Genomic DNA, 20,375 nt, shown 5'->3' with positions numbered 1-20,375 from the left:
GGGGTGGACTGGCTGTAGTGTCAAACACTGACAGGATTTGTGAGAACCTGCTGCAGTGAAGACGACACAGAATGACCTTAAAATCTCAATGCAGGCAGAAGATGCACTTTAGTCTGGCGATGTGTGAGTGGACGTTTTCTCCTATCCAGGTATAAACGCGGCCTTTTATCGATAAGACATGGGTCATCTTGGTTATGATTGACAGTATTAAACTGCGCTGACCTGCCTTAGTATTTTTATTAAACTGTGAAAGTAAGTACTTTACAGCGGTTAAGTGCATTACAGAACAGAACTGCGTTGGGCACGTTTCTGATCTAGTGTAGCAAAAAGCGACGAGTGACATCAACAAGTACGTAGACATATTTAATATTAAATTGTGATGTTAGCTAATGCAAATGCTGGTCGCGCAGACCTATCTTAACACACAGCCAAGCAGACAGACAGCTGCACTTAGGGGGTCAAACAACAGCTGCATATAATTCTCAGCATTTGTTTGAACTTATAGGTAAGCACCAGATGAGAAGTCTGTCACTTTGAGACAAACAAGACAGCGTGAGGTAAATTGTATATCGCGCTAAAGTGTCGTAATAATCACTTTAAAGTACTTTTTCCTACAACAGTGTGGCAGAATACTGGCGCTTATTGTCTTTATGCATGCTCAATAATCCAGGTAAGGAAATCACAGAAAGATGAACCAGTTCACCTGGACACAACGTTTATTGTGTAACATTTATCAATAGACATTGCATCCAGATGAACTGATCCAACTTTCTGTGACAGGCACTTATTGTTCCATCTCTTTTATGTGATTTTCCCCCATCCAGCATCGACACCAGATGGATTAAATCAAACTTCAGATTGTTTTAAAAGAATACTAGCCTGCCAAGTTCTGCAGACAACACACTAGCAATGAACAATGGGGAAAGTAAGACGGTGTCCAGACACCCTGACAGAATTGGGAGGTTTGACTCGCACCGAAATGCTTTTTCGACATTTTGGCATCAAGAATTATCCCTACTTCGGCATGGCTGTTTGAATATTGTTAGATAGTCCCCCCCCCGCCCCGCCATTCTCGTCTTCCAAAATAGCAGTGCTTGATCCACAAGAATGAGAATAAATGGAGAAGGTATTTCTGCCATTTAACTCACGTGGCCAGTGAAATAAAAATCGGAAGGTTAGAATATTAAACGGAATAGTCGGTTTGCCACAAAAACATACCAGGTTTCTGAGTCTCATACTACTACACTGTCAAATGTTTCGTTTCAGCTACATGACCGCCTAGAAACGGTGATTTGAATGTAGATGTTTCTGCAATCCAGTCAAACGCTACACCACAATACTGTCATTATGTACCTGGCCATCCTGACACTAGGGCCTCTGCTGCCCTCCGGTGGTGGGGGAAGGCATACCAGCAGCACTCAGTTCACAAACACTCAATTTCTTAAAAGCAGTCTTGCTATTCTGAAAGGCTCTCCACTGAAATCTAGTTCTAACTGAGCCAGATTTCAAACCCTCACAAATGTAAACATTACATGTTTAGAAAGAAGGCAATGCGCCCCGTCATACATGTTTAAGTGAATAATAAGAGCTTTTTTCTGAAAGCCCTTTGGTACTTGTGCCATTCTGTGCTGTGCTGGTCCCTTTTCTTTGTTCTTGTCTTTTATCTTATTTATGGGTGGTTGTGCTTTTCTGTCGCCTGTCGTTTTCTTCTGTGAGAAGGGCTGGAGTCCAGGGAGGAGGCGAAGGAGGCCGCATGCAACATCCAGGAGGAGAGGGAGGAAGAGGAGCAAAAGAGGGAAAAGGAGGTGGAGAAGCAAAAGTGAAAGTCCAAAAGCCCATAGGGGGAGAAGAGGAGTCGAGGAAGGAGCCCCCGAGGCAGAGGAGCAAGTGGGAGGGAATGGGGGAGGGGGCCTTGGTGGAGAGGGGAGGAGATGGGCTGGAGGAGGGGCTGCGATCAAGAGGAAACACAAAAAAGGCGGTTTCGGTTTCAATCCAGCAGCAAGATGATGAGTTTCAGCCAAAAAAGAAAAAAATATATCATTCATCACAACAAACTAGTTAAAAAAACAGCAAAAAGGTAAAGAGATTTGCTGGTGTTTGTGTTTTTTTTTATGAATTATTTGATCTTTTCCACAGTTTGTTTGTTGATGTTTATCAGGTGTTGTTTACTGGTGTTGTGTCCATTGTGAGAACTTCATGGATTCTGCAATCCTCACCTGGCGAAGTCGTCTTGCGTCCAAAGTAGCCCAAGACGTGGGAGTAGAGTTCTCTTAACGGAGCGTCGCCCATGGCAACCCGACCCTGCCGCTGAGGGGACGAGCCTTGAGATGACCCCTGACCTCTGGGACGAGGTTTGGAGGAGAGGGCATGAACCACACTCTTATAGACGCCACCGAGTAGAGCCACCTGGTGGTGGCGAGAGGTGCTGCTGCCCGGCTCCTGGGAACGGGAGCGTGAGGTGCGGTGGCGAAGGGCAGAGCGCCCCAAACGACCACGCACCGCTGAGGAAATGCCTGAAGGGCCAGAACCAGCTGATCCCACATCAGAATGAACCTCGGGACTCACACCGGGCGGCTGCTCTTTCTCCTTGTCCCCTGCTCCAGTCCCAGCCTTGTTTTCCAGGCTTCCAGCACCTGATGTGCCCCCCGCCCCTGACTTACCCCCGCTTACCCCAGGCACTGTTAAGTCCCCAGGGTCTGCTTTCTCATTAAGTGCCCCTATCCTATGGCTAACTCCAGCAAGTCCTCCAAAACTACCACTAGCCACAGACCCGACCTTACCTGTGACCCCTGTGCCTGTCTTTCCCCCCGCCCCAGCCCGCTCCCCTGCTGAGTGACTGTGTGTGTGGAAGTGACTGAGGCGTCGCAGCCTGGCTCTCCAGTGGGCCTCTTTATTCTCCAGGGGGTTGTGGAACTGTACAGACTCAGTGGAGGGCCGGAAGCTGACATGGACCCCCCCCATGTGGCGCTTTTTCAGGCGACTATGGGGCATCTTGGCCCTGGGAGAGTCCAGGCCCTGGGTGGGTTGACTTGTCTCAGTGCTAGATTCTAACTCAGCAGTGTCCTGTCTGATTAAATGGGGCTGCTCATCTGCTATCGCCCTTACTTCATGATCCTCCCTCCCCAATTCCTCTTTTCTCACCTCCCCTATTTTGTCCCATCGCTCATCTCTTCCTCCTCCCCAGCCTGTTGACCTTCCTGTATTTGCCCCGCCGCATCCTACTCGCTTTTCCTTTTCCCCAGCCTGTCTCTCTAAACTAGAGCTCCCCTTAGTGTTTGGAGACTGACACTGCAGCTCCAGGCACTGGTAAATGCTGCACTGATCTGCCTCATTTTCCTCTGTCGAATCCACGCTACTGTGTCTCACTGTTTTACTTACCTGTCTGTCATTTTTACCAGCCTGTCTGTCCTCTCTAACCACCTGCCTCACCTCTCCAAGCTGTCCTGTCTGCCCCTCTTGCAGTCTAGCTATCCCTGTTTGCACAGACACTGGTGAAGGCACAGCACTAGTTTCTGGTAACTGGCCAAGAGCATCTTGCTCTCCCATCTCTTCCCTCTTCTCACCTCCTTTCTGGCTGAGGTACTCCCTAATTGAGGAGAACAGATCATCTTCCTCTACCCCGCCCCCCAACTCTCCCTCCTCTCCATCCAACTCTCTCTCTGGTGAAAAGAGGAAGGCGGAATCTGAGCCACTCGCCCAATCGGAACTAGAACCCCGGCTTTGAGAGCCAATCCCGGGCCAGAAATTGTCGTATGCACCACTATCATCCTGCCCATCAGAGTAAGAGGAGACAACACCATTAGAGGAAGAGGTGAAGGGGGCAGAGGAAGAGAGGGGTTGTGAGGGTTGTGGAGCTGTGAGGATGTTGGCTGTGAGCAAAAAGGTAGTGGCGGGGTGGTGGGGGGAATCAGGGGTCAAATGGGGGTCATTTTGGGGCTCTTCACCTTTGACCCTCTCAGCGATGAAAGGCTCCATGATGTCAGATGCACTGCTGCTCCGTGCAATTGAAGAGGTAGGCAGGGCATCCAGGTCACACACTCCGCCCTGGAAAACCTCTGAACAGGAAGCTGGAGGGGCCTCCTCGCTCTGAGAGGAATGACGCATACGGGAGGGGCGGGGTGTCAGGGTGATTGGCGGGTCTTCAAGGTCTGTTAATTGATGGAGAGGGGAGAAGGGAGTGAGATTAGTAGGGCTGTGGTCTAAAATGCAAGCAAACACACACACACAAAACAAATGTACGACAACACGCAAATTAAGGTGTACACACAGTAACAGACACAAGGAAAACCATGGAAAATATGAGGGAATAGCCAATGAAGGGCAAATATCCACATTCTATGATGATGATTTGATCTTTACGGTCCAGCAACACAGGGCTGAGCAGTTTAGACATGGTTACCACGTATTTTACGAGAATCAATTTTTACTTTTTATTTTTAGGAAATATCTCGGGTTTTTTTTTTTTTACAAAAGATTTTACAGTTTCATCCCAAAACAAAAACTTGTAAAAGAGACGGATCACCAAATTGTTTGATCAATGACTATTGTGGACCAAATGACACCCTCAGACCTCCGCTGTCTGTAGTTAGAAGACCATAAGCAGTTTATTCACCGAGTTTGAAATCCAAACTGTTCTCATGTCAGCAGGCCAAATTCTCTGTGATGCTGACGATTTGGTAAAAGGATTTCTTGTTCTATCGAAATCTTACTTCTAACAGAAAACATTTCTACTTCTACTCTATGGTGCAGAATAACGACTTTGAGCAACGCCGGTCTTTACATTTGACTTGTCAGCAGCAATCCAGATCTATTTTGTGACTTCTCTGACCCTTTTCCCTGTCATACAAGATTTTTTCGTTTTGCCCCCAGAACACAAAATGGCTTCCAGATTTTGTCGACTTTTAGGTCATTCGTGACTGCCCTACCACAATCCACCACTATATCGCTGGACCCTTCACACATGCAGATGAGTCACCACCAGCATGCCTAAAATTAGAGTGAAAAAACAAAATACCATAAACAGTAACAAAACTAAAAACAGGTAACAAGGCACGAGCATATTCATGCTAGAGTTTAATAAACAACATTATCAAACTCAATCCATCAGCATTTCGTATGCAATAAGACATCAAAACTTATTCGCTATTGCTTTTCTGATTAGTGGTTTGAAAATATTCAGAATTTGAGATTATACAGGAGCAAGGCTCAGCGTTTTCGGTTTTTACCAATTTTCACCGAAAAATACCCAGATTTTTTAAAAGGAGCAGATCGGTTTAAACTGATTTTCACCCAGATTTTATGTTTCCACGGATCCAAAAGTTGTTCCTGTTCGTGTGAGGTTATGTAACAGTGTCCTCTTGTGGCGAAATTCAGCATGCTGGATGGCTTTGAAAAATAAAAACCAAAAACGCTGAGCCTTGTACAGGAGTGAGGCCAGCCAAGCATCTGTCGATACCGCAGCGCCCCTCTTGAAGCCATTTTACGTCTCAAATAATGAACATGCTGCTTATTACAGCTGGGGACGGCGAGCGGTGCAGAGGTATAGGTGCACACTCATCCCCCGTTCACAAATTCCTATCCAAACCACGTTTATAAAAGTCTACTTTTACCTAGACAATAGTTAGTTTAGACCGCGATATTGCCACTATCATTAGAGCATAAAACGGTGCAACCTTGTGCTGGGCGATATGGAAAATGTTAGGTTTTTACAGTATCGCTATATATATATATATATATATATATATATATATATATATATATATATATATATATATCACCACACCTGCTTATACATGCAAAAATATCATATTTAAGAATATAACTGAGGTTCATCCCATTGAACTGTTTTGTAATGTAAAGTGTAACCTCAAACCAACATTAGTTTTCAAATAATACCCCCCCTCAGATATTTCAGACCTAATTTTGCCAGATATTTTAGGCAATAAATTCTTGTTATCATCACAAAATTTTACAAAATTGTGTGTCATATGACAATATCCAAATTTCATCCCAAGAAAATAACACTGAAAGTTGAATAAATGATAATATTATTGCCCAACCCTGGGCACTAAAACCATTTTCAAAACACCAACAGGTAGACTCAGAGATGGACAAGTGGGATGTTTCTATATTGTATAACTTATTATCATGCAGGATACACAGACAAATAAAATGAAACAAGTGAGTCAGTATAATAACAAAAATAACTAATGTGACTGAGTGCAGACTATGAAGCAAGGTGAAATCATAGCTGTGCCCAGTCGAACCCCATCACCCAGACTTGAGCGACAGCGAAGGACGACAAGCAAGACGCTGAGAAAGGAGAAATGGCAGAGGGGAAGATGGGTATCGACGCAGGCGAGCATGCTTAGCAAGCAGACTGGTCACCCCGCAGGCAGATGGAAGCGTAAGAAGGCAGACAAATAGACAATGCTACTGAACCACCAGACAGACAGACAGGTGTGCAAGCGGGCAGACAGGTATTCATGTCAAGGAAACTGGATGACAGAAAGGAAATTGCAAAACGGACAAGATGGGCACGTGGGCGGGCAGGAAAAATGTCAGAGGAACAGACAGACAAACGGAAGCATACCAACAACGAGACAGGCAAATTCACTTTGTACCGGCAGCCAAAGGTAGACAGACAGGAGGACCAGTACACAAGACGGGTACGGTTTAACAGAGACAGACGGGTGAGGTTCAAATGACAGACAGGTGGGGTAAACGTAGTCTGCAAGGGATGCAACGACAGGCGGGGAAACGGACAGGCAGATAAAGACCACGCAGACAGACAGATTCAAAGACAACACAGGTGAGTTTGCAGGCAGACAGGCAGGCAGGCAGGCAGACAGGTAGTGCAGACTGTGTACCTGCCAACTGGTCAGCTAGGGGGGGTAGTAAGGGGTGGTGGTGGTGGTGGTGCAGGAGAACAGGAAGAGGCGGAGCCAGAGCAGGAGCACTCTTAGCACTGCGGATAAAGGCTGAGGACAGCAGAGAGTCCCCCGTAGAACAGCTACGCAGCGCTGGGGGGGGGGGGTAGAGAGCAATAAGGGTGAAAGATAAAAGAAGAGAATAAGAGGGAAACAGAGAAAAAGAGAGGAAGATGACCACAGGTAACAAATGACGGAATGAAGGAAAAGGAGGTGGAGGTGCGAAGTGAAAACAGGGAGGTATAGGGTTTTGGGGAAGGAGAGGAAAGTGAGGGTGAGGGGGAAATAAAAATGTATCACGTTCAATAGAAGGATTGAAATGAAAGGGGCCAAGAAGGGACGGAGAAAAACATCGATGACAGAGAGGTTGAGTGAGAGGGATGCGGTTGGAAAAGGGGGGGGGAAGAAAGTACATCGGGTGGAGAGGGTGGAGGAGGTACGGGGGCAGAGGAAGAGGGTTGAGGGGAGAGAGCAGAGGTGGGGAAAGGGAAGGAAGAGTGAGACACTGGGTTAAAACCGGAGGAGAAACAGTGAACGTGAGAGGATAGCGACAGCTTGGCTAACCTTTCCAAGGATGACAGACAATGCTACCGCTAGTCTCAACCAACCGTACACGTTTCGGATTCCTGTGGTCCCTGTGTTCCAGGCGATGGCGTATTCATTTATTCCCCCATCACCATCCCAGTCACAGCCCATATCTCCATTCGCACAAAGGTTTACCAGACACACAGAGCCTTGTTTATTTTGAAACAATCCTGGATGGGAGACTTGCCACCAGCAGCCAGACAAATGCCAGCGGCTTCAGCAGCTGAGGGGGCGAGGTAATCGAACCGGACGGCTTCTCTGAAACCATCCATCCATCATCCAAACCACCTATCCTGCTCTCAGGGTCGCGGGGCTGTTGGAGCCTATCCCAGCAGTCATTGGGTGGCAGGCGGGGGGGGGGGAGACACCCTGGACAGGCCGCCGACATGAAACCAATTACGCATTGGAGTTCCTGATATTTTTCTGAAATCTAGTTTTCCTGAATTCTAGGGAGCACTGAAGCCTTTTCGGACAAAAAGGTTCCCTTTTCCCTTCTGACGTGCCCTATAGACAGGAATGAGAAATAGCAGAAATGGAGTGTAGTCTGACAATGTGAGAATATTACATTAAAAGAGGAAGCATGTCTGGTTCTTGTAGCAGCTGCTACGGCCTTGTTTGTGCAGATTAGTTTAGAATACATGTGGATGCATCCAGAATGTGTAGAAGTTATGCGTTGAAAATAAAAATGTCGTCATGTATTCCATAATAAATAACACTGAGGAGGAAACCACCCCCTTCCTGAAGGGTTTGTGTAATCCATGTTCTACTGAGGAGAGGAGGAGCAGGAATCAAACAGTAGCCAGGATAGAGCATAATGTCTTAGGAGAAAACCAATAAGGGAGAGAGGAGGTGAAGAAGAGGGAGAGAGCAGGAGAGGCTGTGTCCACAAGAGTTTGGGGAGTGACAGATAGCGCTTCTGCCTCTACACCAGTGGTTTTCAATCGGCAAAAAACTGCATTGCCCCCGTCCCAATCTAAAACCTCCCTGATTAGATGGCTGGGATACCTGAGAGTGTCTCCCCTACGTAGCGCCACCTGTGGTGCCTCGCCACAGTATGTTCAAGGCAGCCAAAGCATCAAAAATTATGCCTGGTGCAACAGGCTGTGACGCACCGCAAAAGTAAAGCAACAATTTCGGTGTTGAGTCCATTTCTGGTGCTCGCAAATTCCTACAAAAAACAGCCAAAACTAGAAGAGTGCACCCAGGAGAGTGAAGATCTCCGCCGAGCGTACCTCACCCTTCTCTAGGGCTCAGACTTGGCAACACTTTTTTCGGCTACCAGAAGAAGGGAAAATACTGATGCACTGCCAGCTTATCTCCCCTTCTCCGGTGCTCGGATGAAAAACCAGCTGAGGAGTCAGCGCTCAATTGCAGTACAAAACAGGTTTTTCAAAGGTTTTGAATCACCGCAACCACAAGAAGTCCTTGATAATACGGCCATAACTGTGCACAAAAATTATTAGGCTGACAGGTCCAGTAGTATGCGACATTAGTTGCGGACACACACACACACACACACACACACACACACACACACACACACACACACACACACACACACACACACACACACACACGACCAAACGCACCATCTCCTTAAGGCTACCACCTGGCGGAGACAACAAAGCACTGGAGAAGGTTCAACTGACAACACATCACCACAACAGCATGTCCCTTATGCTCACATTTAGTCTCTATTCTATATGCTTTGTTGCTGATTTTGAGTTGAACATCCTTCAGAGTTGCTTTTAATTTTTGTAGGTTGATTTTGTGTCATAAAATGGGACTTTGGTGCCCTTTCTCTGCCTTTTGGCAGGGCAATAGAGTAATGATCCTGTCGGCCAATGCTGAGGAATATTTTCATCTGGCAAGACTACAAGGCTATTTTAAGTTCTTCAGGAACAGGATTTTTTTTAATCTATAAACAAAACAGCCTGTATACGTACATGTAATAAAAGCCTACTTTTGTTATTATGCCACGACAAAGCCATATTTTTGTCACGTTTAGTAGAGGGCACTTCAAAAAGCACTGGTGTGTCAGCTGTGCTGTGACGGTGTGTTGTGATTGCACCGGGTTTTGCATTTGGCACTGCCGGTTACATCGTCCCACACCCACCAGGCCCTCCACAGATGACCTTTGAACTTAGGGGAAACACTGTTTGACACGATGAGGGAATTCAATTAACTATCTGGTACAACAGAAAACTAGCAATATCAGGAGTGCCCGAGAACCGGATAGAAAACCACTGCTCCGGGCGCTCAGGTGGCGTAGCGGTCTGTTCTATTCCGTAGCCTAACAACACGGAGATCACCGGTTTGAATCCCCGTGTTACCACCGGCCTGGTCGGCCATCCCTACAGACGCAATTGTGTCTGCGGGTGGGAAGCCGGAAGTGGGTATGTGTCCTGGTCGCTGCACTAGTGCCTCCTCTGGTCAGTTGGGGCGCCTGTTGGAGAGGGAGGGGGAACTGGGGGGGAATAGCGTGATCCTCCCACGTGCTACGTCCCCCTTGCGAAGCTCCTTCACCGTCAGGGGAAAAGAAGCGGCTGGCGACGTCACATGTATCAGAGGAGGCATGTGGTAGTCTACAGCCCTCCCCAGATCGGCAGAGGGGGTGGAGCAGTGACCAGGATGGCCTGGAGGAGTGGGGTAATTGGACAGGTACAGCTGGGGAGAAAAAAGGGGGAAAAATCCCCCCCCCCCAAAAAAGAAAACCACTGCTCTAAACCTCCCTTTGAACGTACCTATGCACACACGCACACACACACACACACACACACACACGCACTGACACCTTATTAATTCCCAAGTTCAATCACTGGCAGTCTCTATCACAATCTACGCATAAATCAATCTCTAAGAATCTGAGTGAATACATCAATATTTTTAAGGGGCTTTTTTTTACCTTGCAACTTTGCAAGCATACACACCTTTTTATAGTATTTTCTAGTGCCCCCCCCCCACACACACACACATACACACACACACACAAGGCTAGAGGTCCAAAGACACGGAGACTGACCGACAGTCTTTTGGCGCACTATGCTCCTGGCCTTCTCGATGCCAGGGGAACCTGCCGTGGTGGCACTGCGTTGTCTCATGGCCGCCGCCTGGCCGGGCTGGTCCCTGCTCCAACCTCGAGAGAAAGAATGGTCCACACACTGACGCTGGCCCTCCGAACCTATACCTGGTATGGCGGGAGAGTCAGAGGGGGGGAAAAAAAGGACAGAGAGCGAGTTCACATGGGGGAGGGGGCAAAAAGAGTGTAAGAGATGCAATCTTACCTCTTTTCATTAGCAGGGATAAGTTAGAAGCATGGAGAGGCTTGTCACACTGTATGACGAAGCTATTTACGAGCTACACAGTAACTTCAAAATGTGTTCAGAGGTTATAGCACCTTTCATAAGGCGATAAAGTAACACTTACGTTCCTTGTTACACGGTAGCGGAATAATTTTAAAACGATTCAAATTCAGAATCGAATCAAAATCAACTTTACTGGCCAAGCGTGCCTATGCACACGAGGCGTCTGACTCCGGCACACAGCAGCTTCTAGCACTTGCAGACATCTCTCACACAAGGACAAAAAAAAAAAGGAATAACTGACGGTTTTTATGTAAAAAACAGGCCTTGTGAACTGTGATGACTGCAAAGGATATTTGTTTTAAACCGTGCAATGACTTTTTCCATACAGGTATTAATTTCTGTGCATACGGAGACTTCTGAGAGCGACTGACCTTTTCCTTTGTGTTTCTTCTGCTTCTGTTCACTGAGTTTGTCCAGAGGGAGCTCATTCAGATCGACGCTGTACAGATTCCTGGCCAGCACCTGAGACGCAACACAGACACACATGCAGTGTTGAGGAGTAAGGAACCACTCATTTTGCAGCCTGTCTTTTCCTACTCACATTTAAAAAAGGGGAGTAGATTTAGAGAACGGCGATGGTGGTGTCCATGTATCTACTACTACTTTCGGCTGCTCCCGTTAAGGGTCACCACAGCAGATCATTCGTTTCCATTTCTTCCTGTCCTCTTCATCTTCCTCTGTCACGCCAGTCACCTGCATGTCCTCCGTCATCACATCCATAAACCTCCTCTTTGGCCTTCCTCTTTTTCTCTTCCCTGGCAGCTCCATATTCAGCATCCTTCTCTCAATATACCCAGCACCTCTCCTCCACATGTCCAAACCATCTCAATCTTGCCTCTCTTGCTTTGTCTCCAAACCGTCCAACCTGAGTGGTCCCTCGAATATACTCGTTCCTAATCCTGTCCTTCTTCGTCACTCCCAATGAAAATCTTAGCATCTTCAACTCTGCCACCTCCAGCTCCACCTCCTGTCTTTTCATCAGTGCCACTGTCCCCAAACCATACAACATAGCTGGTCTCACAACCATCTTGTAAACCGTCCCTTTAACTCTTGCTGGTACCCTTCTGTCACAAATCACTCCTGACTCTCTTCTCCACCCACTCCACCCTGCCTGCACTCTCTACTTCACCTCTCTTCCGCACTCCCCGTTACTTTGAACAGTTGACTCCAAGTAATTAAACTCATCCACCTTTGCCACCTCTAGTCCTTGTATCCTCACCACTCTAATGTCCTCCCTCTCATTCAAGCATGTGTACTCCGTCTTGCTCCTACTGACTTCCATTCCTCTTCTCTCCAGTGCATACCTCCACCTCTCCAGGCTTTCCTCAACCTGCACCCTACTCTCACTACAGATCACAATGTCATCCGCGAACATCACAGTCCACGGAGACTCCTGCCTGATCTTGTCCGTCAACCTGTCCATCACCATTGCAAACAAGAAAGGGCTCAGAGCCGATCCTTGATGTAATCCCACCTCCGCCTTGAACCCATCTGTCATTCCAACCGCACACCTCACCACTGTCACACTTTCCTCATACATATCCTGCACCACTACTACATAGTACTTCTCTGCAACGCCTGACTTCCTCACACTATACCACACCTTCTCTCTCAGCACCCTGTCATATGCTTTCTCTAAATCCACAAAGTAACTCCCTCTGACCTTCTCTATACTTCTCAATCAACATTCTCAAAGCAAACATCACATCTGTGGTGCTCTTTCGTGGCATGAAACCATACTGCTGCTCACAGAAGGTTGAATCAGTTCATCTGGATACAACATTTATTGACAGATACATTTAATCACTAAACTAAGTGACATCTTCAGTCTAAGCTGACTGCAGGTATTATCACTCCTTATAAAAAACACAGTACAATACAGTGCCTCACGACCGAAACCAACGACCCGTTTCATATGCAAATATGGGCGTGACCTTTAACTAGAGTTTCAAAGGCCATGCGTACTATTCACAGAGGATTAGGGATTGTTGCAATCAGAGCACTGTAAAATGGTGACAGATGTACTCTTAAGTGATGGTGGTGTCCATTAAGGGGTGTAGGTGTAGAGGACGGTGATGGCAGTGTGGGTTAGACTGAAGGTTTCAGTGTTGTAGTAGGAACATCTCATCCCAGCCTCTCACAACTCTATCAAGAGAGTTTAGTTGGCCAACACCGGGTGTGTCACCTTTCAGCTCGACACATATTTTATTGGTCTAACCTGGTGAAAGTACGGGTTCGCTACGTCACATGGGTCTGGTTGTCCTTGCTGCCCTCGTACTGTGTCGGCAAATCAGCGGTGGGTGGGATTGATTGTAATGTGCGTTTTACCCCAGAAGAAAGGGTCAGCATAGAATTTCTCCCTGGAAGTGGTTGAGTATTGTGATCTAATTCATGTCGAATTTATCATCAGTATGACTAGTTTTACCACTGTAGGTAAATAAACACTCCTTTTCAGCACAGAGTGTAATTAAAGGTTTACTTCCTCTTCAGCTCATATACATTACTGGTGTACTTGGAAAGATGGTGGCTTTGCTTATATGAGTTTATGCAACTGCTTTTTTTTTTAGGTCCTGAACTTAAGATATTATAATAGCATCCGTCACCTTGGTGAGCGTTTCCATGGTCAGGGACCACTCGGTGACCAGCTCCTCCCAGCAGGTGAGATAGGAGAGGACGGAGAGGAGGTCATCCCATAGCTCCCTGCTGATGTAGACATTCAGATTCCCCTTGATCCAGGCTACTATCAGTGTCTAGAGCAAGAGAGGTTCAAATGAAAACACGGTGGTTTATTAGAAACCTGGTTGTATAGCCACTTGGTTTTCCTTAGATCCTTGCTAGCAACAGCCAGCCAACACATGTCAGTAGTCAGAGAAAATTATTTCAAGCACATGAAATACAGCTGCAGCTCGTCCACCTTCTAGGGGTGTTTCTGTCTGATAGGGATAAAAGTAGTAGTAATACCTGAAAAATAGCTCCTGCCAGTCTGCCAGACAGCGTGTTACTCTTCTTGCCCTGGGGCATGATGGAGGGTGGTCTCTTCATCACCGACTCAGTCACCCTCAGCAGCACCAGCAAAATCTGCTCCCTACACACACACACACACACTTCACTTTTAAGAGCAGCTACGTCTTCATCCTCTAGCAGCTTTAAGCACATGGAGGTCCAGGTTTCCAGGTGAGGGTAATAAGAACTCATTATCGTCTAAGCATTCGCATATGATCACACTATAGGAGGCGCTGTGTGTTTTTTCTAGCTGTATTGATGGTGAAGTCTGTTTACATGTGATTTTCGGTCATCAATTTCACACAGCAGCTCGATGGTTTTTCCAGAGGTCAACAGGTCTGTCCGCTGACTTGTCACATCTCATTTCAGATGAGGGCTAGCTGTACTTAAGCAGACTGGTATAACATAAAAAAAATATCATATTGCATTGTAGACAATAATCTGTCTTTAACAAGCAGTAGCCATTTTTGTGGTCCATGGTCTAGTGCATGATGCAGCCAACTCAGGTACAGTGTAGTAAGCATGAAACATGATAATACTGCTGTGTATTAAGCTAGTGTTAACCACGTTGTCTGCTTTATGATCTTGTGCACAATATGGCTGACTAGATAAGTATGTATTTCATATGCAACATGATAGTGTTACCATAAATTTAACTCACGGTTACAACCCGCTGGTGTTGCTGCTGAACCATTAAGGATGTTTGTAGTATGTAATATGGCACTGATTTGCATGCATCCACCCTATATTCACCATGTTTTCTGGTCCATGGTCTCATGCATGACTAGACTGCGGTAGATGTTGAGGACTCGCTTGCACATGTCGACGTGCTCCTCCAGGAGGATCTTGACATCGTTCGCCGGCTCCAACAGGAACACATTGGAGGAGTGGGTGATAAACACCTGGACGGGAAAACCCCAAGTTAGGACATGGGAGGATAGGATATGGGTATGTTTTAGAAGATGGTGGAGAGGGAGGAGTAGGAGGAACGGGAAGAAGATCACACCTCCCTTCCCAGACACACCAATAACCTGCATTGCCCCCAACTCTTGACTACTTCTCTTAGACTTGATTTTCTTTAGTTCTAGTTGTTTTTTTTACTTTCGCAGGTCTAGCTTAGTCACATCCTTGTTCGACTGATGCCTTGTTTTTCTTTTGAATTGAAATGTTACTTAAAGAGAAGACGGTTTACTTAAAACACAAAAACAAATATTTTGTTTTTCTATGTAAATACAGAAGAGAGAATAAGAGTCAGAACGAGAAGAGATGAGCAGGAAAGAGAAATAGGACATGTGGAGGGAGAGGAAGAAAACAAGGAAGAGGAATAAAAATAAGAGGTAAGGGCACCTCCGCGGCTGAATAGTTAGTCCATCCCACATGGCAACATGGTCGCAACCGCAACCTTTGTTGCATGTCTTACCTCTCCCTCTCTCTCTCTCTCTCTTTCCTATCTGCTTCCCCTATCACTAGCTAATAAAAAGGTATAGAAAAATACAAAAAAATAATAATGAAAAAAATATAGCCACAAGTGGTGATTAACGGGGTCCAAGCAGTATTGCAGTTGCCTACCAACCTTGTAGCGCCCCCATGTGTCCGATCTGTTTCATATTTGGTACATGGCTTCTATGTGCCACAAAGAATAAGACTGTCAAGTTTTATGAAGATTGGCCATGCACACTAGCAAATATTAGCTACTGAATTTTGATTGGTTGTTTGGCGGCCATTTTGGTAATCCAGCCAATCGGCACTTTACCCCAGTTGGACCTTTGTGAAAACTGCAACACGTCCCAACATGTCCCAACTCCCCATCGCTCACCCGGTTGGGTGAGCGATGGGGAGTTTCATCACCAGCCAGTCAGACTAGCTTGGTCTAGTCAGAAAGGCACGAACTGATAAAGCCTCTTGGATGAGAGGCGAAACGTCTTCACAGATATATACCAAGTCCAGCTGCACTCGATTCAATTCCTTTGGATAACCATGACCTGGATGAATGAGAACATTCACAGACCTATGGACGAAATTTTTACAAAATTTGGCATGCTTCCAAAGAATGTTGTGGCGATTGTGCGTGATAAGTTTTGTGAAATTTGGAAAATCACATCACTAGATACAGGCAATACAATCACTATGGACCACACCTTAAATTTTGATTGACATGTAACTTCGAAATGGAAGGACATATCAAAATTCTTTTAACAACTTTTTATCAGCGTTGTGTGGAGATGACGCAGACCAAATTTCATGAGAATGGATGAACAGCCTCAGACTAGTTCATTTTACTTTCACTTTGCTTTTTGAAAATGGTGGAAAATTTTGGCAGGCAGAAATTGGCGAGAATGGGTGCGTTAAGATTTGGGAGCTTCTAAGGAATTAGAGGGAAAACAGAATGTCTCAAATATTCCATACAGAGCCCGAGATATGACCCAAAACGTAGAAGCGCCGGGACTGGAGCCGATGCGGAAACAACAACAACAACAACAACAATAATAATAATAATAATAATAATCCTTAGAAAGAAAAACAATAGGGTTCTACAGCCGTCGCTGCTTGGATCCCTAAAAAAGCGATGAAAAGTCATGGTGGTTAATGTTTCAATGTGTGCCTGCATATGAGTGTGTTCGTGGACCGTACCTGTAGTGTGGTTTGTACTCCAGCAGCAACACTATACTCCAGCAACTCGCTGTCAATCACCTTGTCCATCCCCTAAGAACACACACACACACATACAAGTTGAATTTGTTGTGAAATGCATATGCAAACACACCTTGTCTTTTTACACACAATATTTTTTGAGTCTAGACCAACGCTAATACTTGAGATGAAAAAGAATAGAAAATGCATTGATCTCAATCCAGATCTACGATCGGGCTTCATAAGCTTCCATCTTCTTACAGCTGTCCCATCACAATTATTGATCTTCGTGGATTTTTTTTTATTTCAAAAGTGTTGTTCTTCAAAAAGATACCAGATGATGCTGATATTCCAGGTACACACAGGGCAAACATAGTCCAGCGATACAATTGCCACGTAATAGCAGTCTGGTCCTGGTGAATAACTCATCTCACCAAATGCAGTTAGTAGACATTGGAGGTATAGTAACCTAAGATAAACTAACCTACATAAGTAGGGTCGCTATCAGGAGGATTACATGGCTGATTACAATTTTCTGTTGATACGGTGTAATCGATTACATTTTGCTCCTCACCTCCTCCTCGTCCCCGTGCTGTGATCCTGTGTCCATACTGTTGGCTGCTGTGATTGGGTATGGCCCCTCCTCTGGCTCCTTCATATGCACGGGCTTGTCCTCCATAGAGATCCACTCCTGGTAAACTCGGACCACTTTACGCATGGCTGCTGCCTCACACATGGGGAGGAGAAAGGCCTACACAGTACAGATGGAAAAATATCACATTAAAGAGTAAATCTGTCATGATGTAAATCAAATCTTAGATGGTACACTGATGTTAATATATAAGAAAAAGGTTACTGCAATAAAGACTGTATTTTCAGTTGTAAATTGGGTACATCGTGCCTAGACTCAGTCCTGATACACAGGTAATACATTACAATGCACTCACTCACCTCATTAATGAACCTAAGAGAAATTCCTACACTGGCACCCACCATATTTTGAAGGCATTTCAGATGTATATATATATATATATATATATATGTAAGAAAAAGTGGCTTTATTTTTTCCTTGTATTTTTACAACGAATGTGTTCTCTGCATTTAACCCATCCTATTGTATAGGAGCAGTGGGCAGCTGCAGCACCCAGGGACCAACCCCAGTTCTTCCTTCCACTGCCTTGCTCAGGGGCACAGGCAGGAGTATTAACCCTAACATGCATGTCTTCTTGATGGTGGGAGGAAACCGGAGAACCTGGAGGAAACCCACGCAGACACAGGGAGAACATGCAAACTCCACACAGAAAGGACCTGGGACGGCCTGGGGTTCGAACCCAGGACCTTCTTGCAGTGAGGCAACAGTGCTAACCACTGGGCCACCGTGCCGTCACAAGGGAGAAAGCTTTACATTTTGAATCCTTTCATTATTCCCTATATTCTAATGTTTCTGTCCTATTACAAACCACAAAATAACCAGTCTTACAAGTCCTACATAAGTAGTGCTTAGGTAATCAATACCGTGACAGATCATACGTGAATTTTAAGGTAACCAAGGCATACTCAAGTGAATGAATTCCCTGCCTATTAAACTCCAGTAATACATCCATGATTAACTGTGCATGAATTGTATCAATTGTGATGCGCTTAGTGGCTGTAGCAGCTAGAAAAAGAGCTATGTGTGTATATATTAAGATAGATGGAGGAAAAACAACTTTAATTCATAGCGGTACAGGCCTGTTTAGGTGTAGCAAGTCACACATGGTGGTAGGAAATGTCCATGAGTGTCAGCGCTACGTTCTCACCTGTCTGAAGATCTCGGTGATAAAGTTGACGTTAGTCCTGGTGCTAGTCAGCACTCTTCTCACCACCTCCATGTCTGTTAGCTGCTCCTCATCCATGGAGCACAGTGAGGAGGAACTGGGCTCCCTCTCAGTCAGGGTGGAGGTGTTAGAGTGGCTCTGCTCACCTTCGCACGCCCCACCCGGGCCCCCTGGGACGCTCCCACCGGGCCCCGACATGCCCGCACCCACGTCAAGGTGGCTGTCTGACTTGATACCCCCTCCACTGCCACCGCCACTATCATCCGAGCTGCCCGCTGAGCGCGCTGCCAGACCGGCTGCTGCCCGCTGGGGGAGGAAGGAGGGGGTATTAAAGAGAGACAAAGAGAGAAAAACAAATAATATGACAGAGTGACAGAAGAGAGGTGTATACAGAGGTAGGCAAACACAGAGGAGGATGAAGTTAAACAAGCTGATAGGCAGAAACTCAGATGGAGAGCAATACGGGACTGGCAGCTTGACAAACAAATAGAGAGACAGCTAGAGACAAATATATAGATCAGAAATCTCTCTCTCTCTCTCGCCACCTGTCTGCTTTAACAGGCAAAGAAAGAGAGACATGCAAGCAGATGGAAGATACAAGCAGGCAATACAGAGGCAGACAGACAGGTGGTGGAAGAGAAAGGCAGTTTGTGGAGGCTGAAAGATCAGATATGAAAGTGATCAGACACAGATGATGGAGATATTGTAGAACATATTTACAATTTTACAGGATTAACAGTTCAGGGGTCATGACATCATGTCGGCAATTTTTGGATGATTCCTGCCCCTTATCGTCTGTTCCGCATGTGTTGCCCGTGCGTTGGTGTGTCACCTGTATGTTCTTAGGTACGTTCTCGCCCTCTGTTCCAGGGATGTGTGCATGTGTGGTGGGTCGTGGCTCCAGCCAGAAAGAGACCAGCCAGCGGATGAAGATGACTCTGGCCTGGAGGAAGCTCTCTTTGGTGCAGTACACTGCCTCGTTGGTGTCGGGCTCCCTACGGACAACACTGTAGTACGGCTTGGGACGCAGTGGAGGAACATCTGGAGGAAGGATGGTTTAACAGCACACTGTAATGTCTATGACAAATCTGAAAGCCCAAGTGGCAATGATTTGATAATCGAGGACTGATTGTATTATCACTATGTCACACCAATTTATCAAAATGAGTGCATCATACATAATTTTGGTTAACACTAAAATGACCGAGGCGGTCATCGTTTTGGATTTTCAAAGTTTAATAACTTTGTGAAAAAAAATACAGGCTTGCCGCTCCCTGAATGCTCCTAGAACTGCCTATATTTGCATTAAAATAAGTTTTATATCAATTGCACAAAAAAAGTTATGATAAGCTCTACCTAAAACGACCACAACCGGTCAAAGTGACCGCGCGTAACTTGTGCGTCATCTCGCATGTCATGTCACTATTTATGACGTGTGTTGGCCATGTCATTTCCTTTGCGAAGTTCATTGCTCTGTCCTAGAAACACACTAGCGTTCTCCAGTGCAGAGTAATAGTCTAAACTTGATTTCTGATTATTTCCAACATGTCTGGTTACAGCCGCCACTTCAGACGCACCACGACTACCATCGAGGCGTTGCATTATTTACAGGTGTTGCACAGCGGTGATTTTAAATTGTTTGAAATATAGTATTTAAGTTGTTAAAATGTTAATTTTGGTGTCAGTCGTTTCTTAACAGACATACTAACACATGGAATACATTAATATCTCAACTGGGTATTTATCTTGACAGAATATTATAGAGTTTAAAAACCATGGGCAGTCATTTTGTCCACCCATGGTCGTTCTAGTAGTTTTTATGTTCTGGTAACTGTTTGGGACGGTTTCAATGGTTATTTTCAGTTCTTTTTTTTTTACACCTGATTATTATTATTATTATTATTATTATCTCACATTTTATAGGCCTTGTAATGTTTGTTAGACTAGCAATATGTATTTTCAGTTTTGTTTTTCAGGTAATATTTTGCCTTTTTCAATTTTGCTTTTCAAGTTCGATCACATATCTCTGAAGTTTAAATTGCTTA

General features: G+C 45.6%; 1 protein-coding gene across 1 annotated transcript in view; it reads right to left on the bottom strand.

The window, feature by feature from the left end:
* The window catches only part of ralgapa1 (Ral GTPase activating protein catalytic subunit alpha 1), a 130,097-nt gene that overhangs the window by 93,341 nt on the left and 16,381 nt on the right, over window positions 1–20,375 (bottom strand). Inside the window, exons 9-18 of the mRNA XM_056295551.1 lie at window positions 19,163–19,371; window positions 18,313–18,636; window positions 17,088–17,264; window positions 16,514–16,585; window positions 14,636–14,784; window positions 13,841–13,964; window positions 13,483–13,629; window positions 11,251–11,341; window positions 10,537–10,701; window positions 2,217–4,148 (exon numbers count right to left, since the gene is read on the bottom strand). Of these exons, the coding sequence (XP_056151526.1) occupies window positions 2,217–4,148; window positions 10,537–10,701; window positions 11,251–11,341; window positions 13,483–13,629; window positions 13,841–13,964; window positions 14,636–14,784; window positions 16,514–16,585; window positions 17,088–17,264; window positions 18,313–18,636; window positions 19,163–19,371 (3,390 nt within the window). The remainder of the gene's footprint in view (window positions 1–2,216; window positions 4,149–10,536; window positions 10,702–11,250; window positions 11,342–13,482; window positions 13,630–13,840; window positions 13,965–14,635; window positions 14,785–16,513; window positions 16,586–17,087; window positions 17,265–18,312; window positions 18,637–19,162; window positions 19,372–20,375) is intronic.

Source organism: Lampris incognitus, chromosome 16 (genome assembly GCF_029633865.1).
Source record: "Lampris incognitus isolate fLamInc1 chromosome 16, fLamInc1.hap2, whole genome shotgun sequence".
Classification (NCBI taxonomy): Eukaryota; Metazoa; Chordata; class Actinopteri; order Lampriformes; family Lampridae; genus Lampris; species Lampris incognitus.
This window is presented reverse-complemented; position numbering and strand designations above follow the sequence as displayed.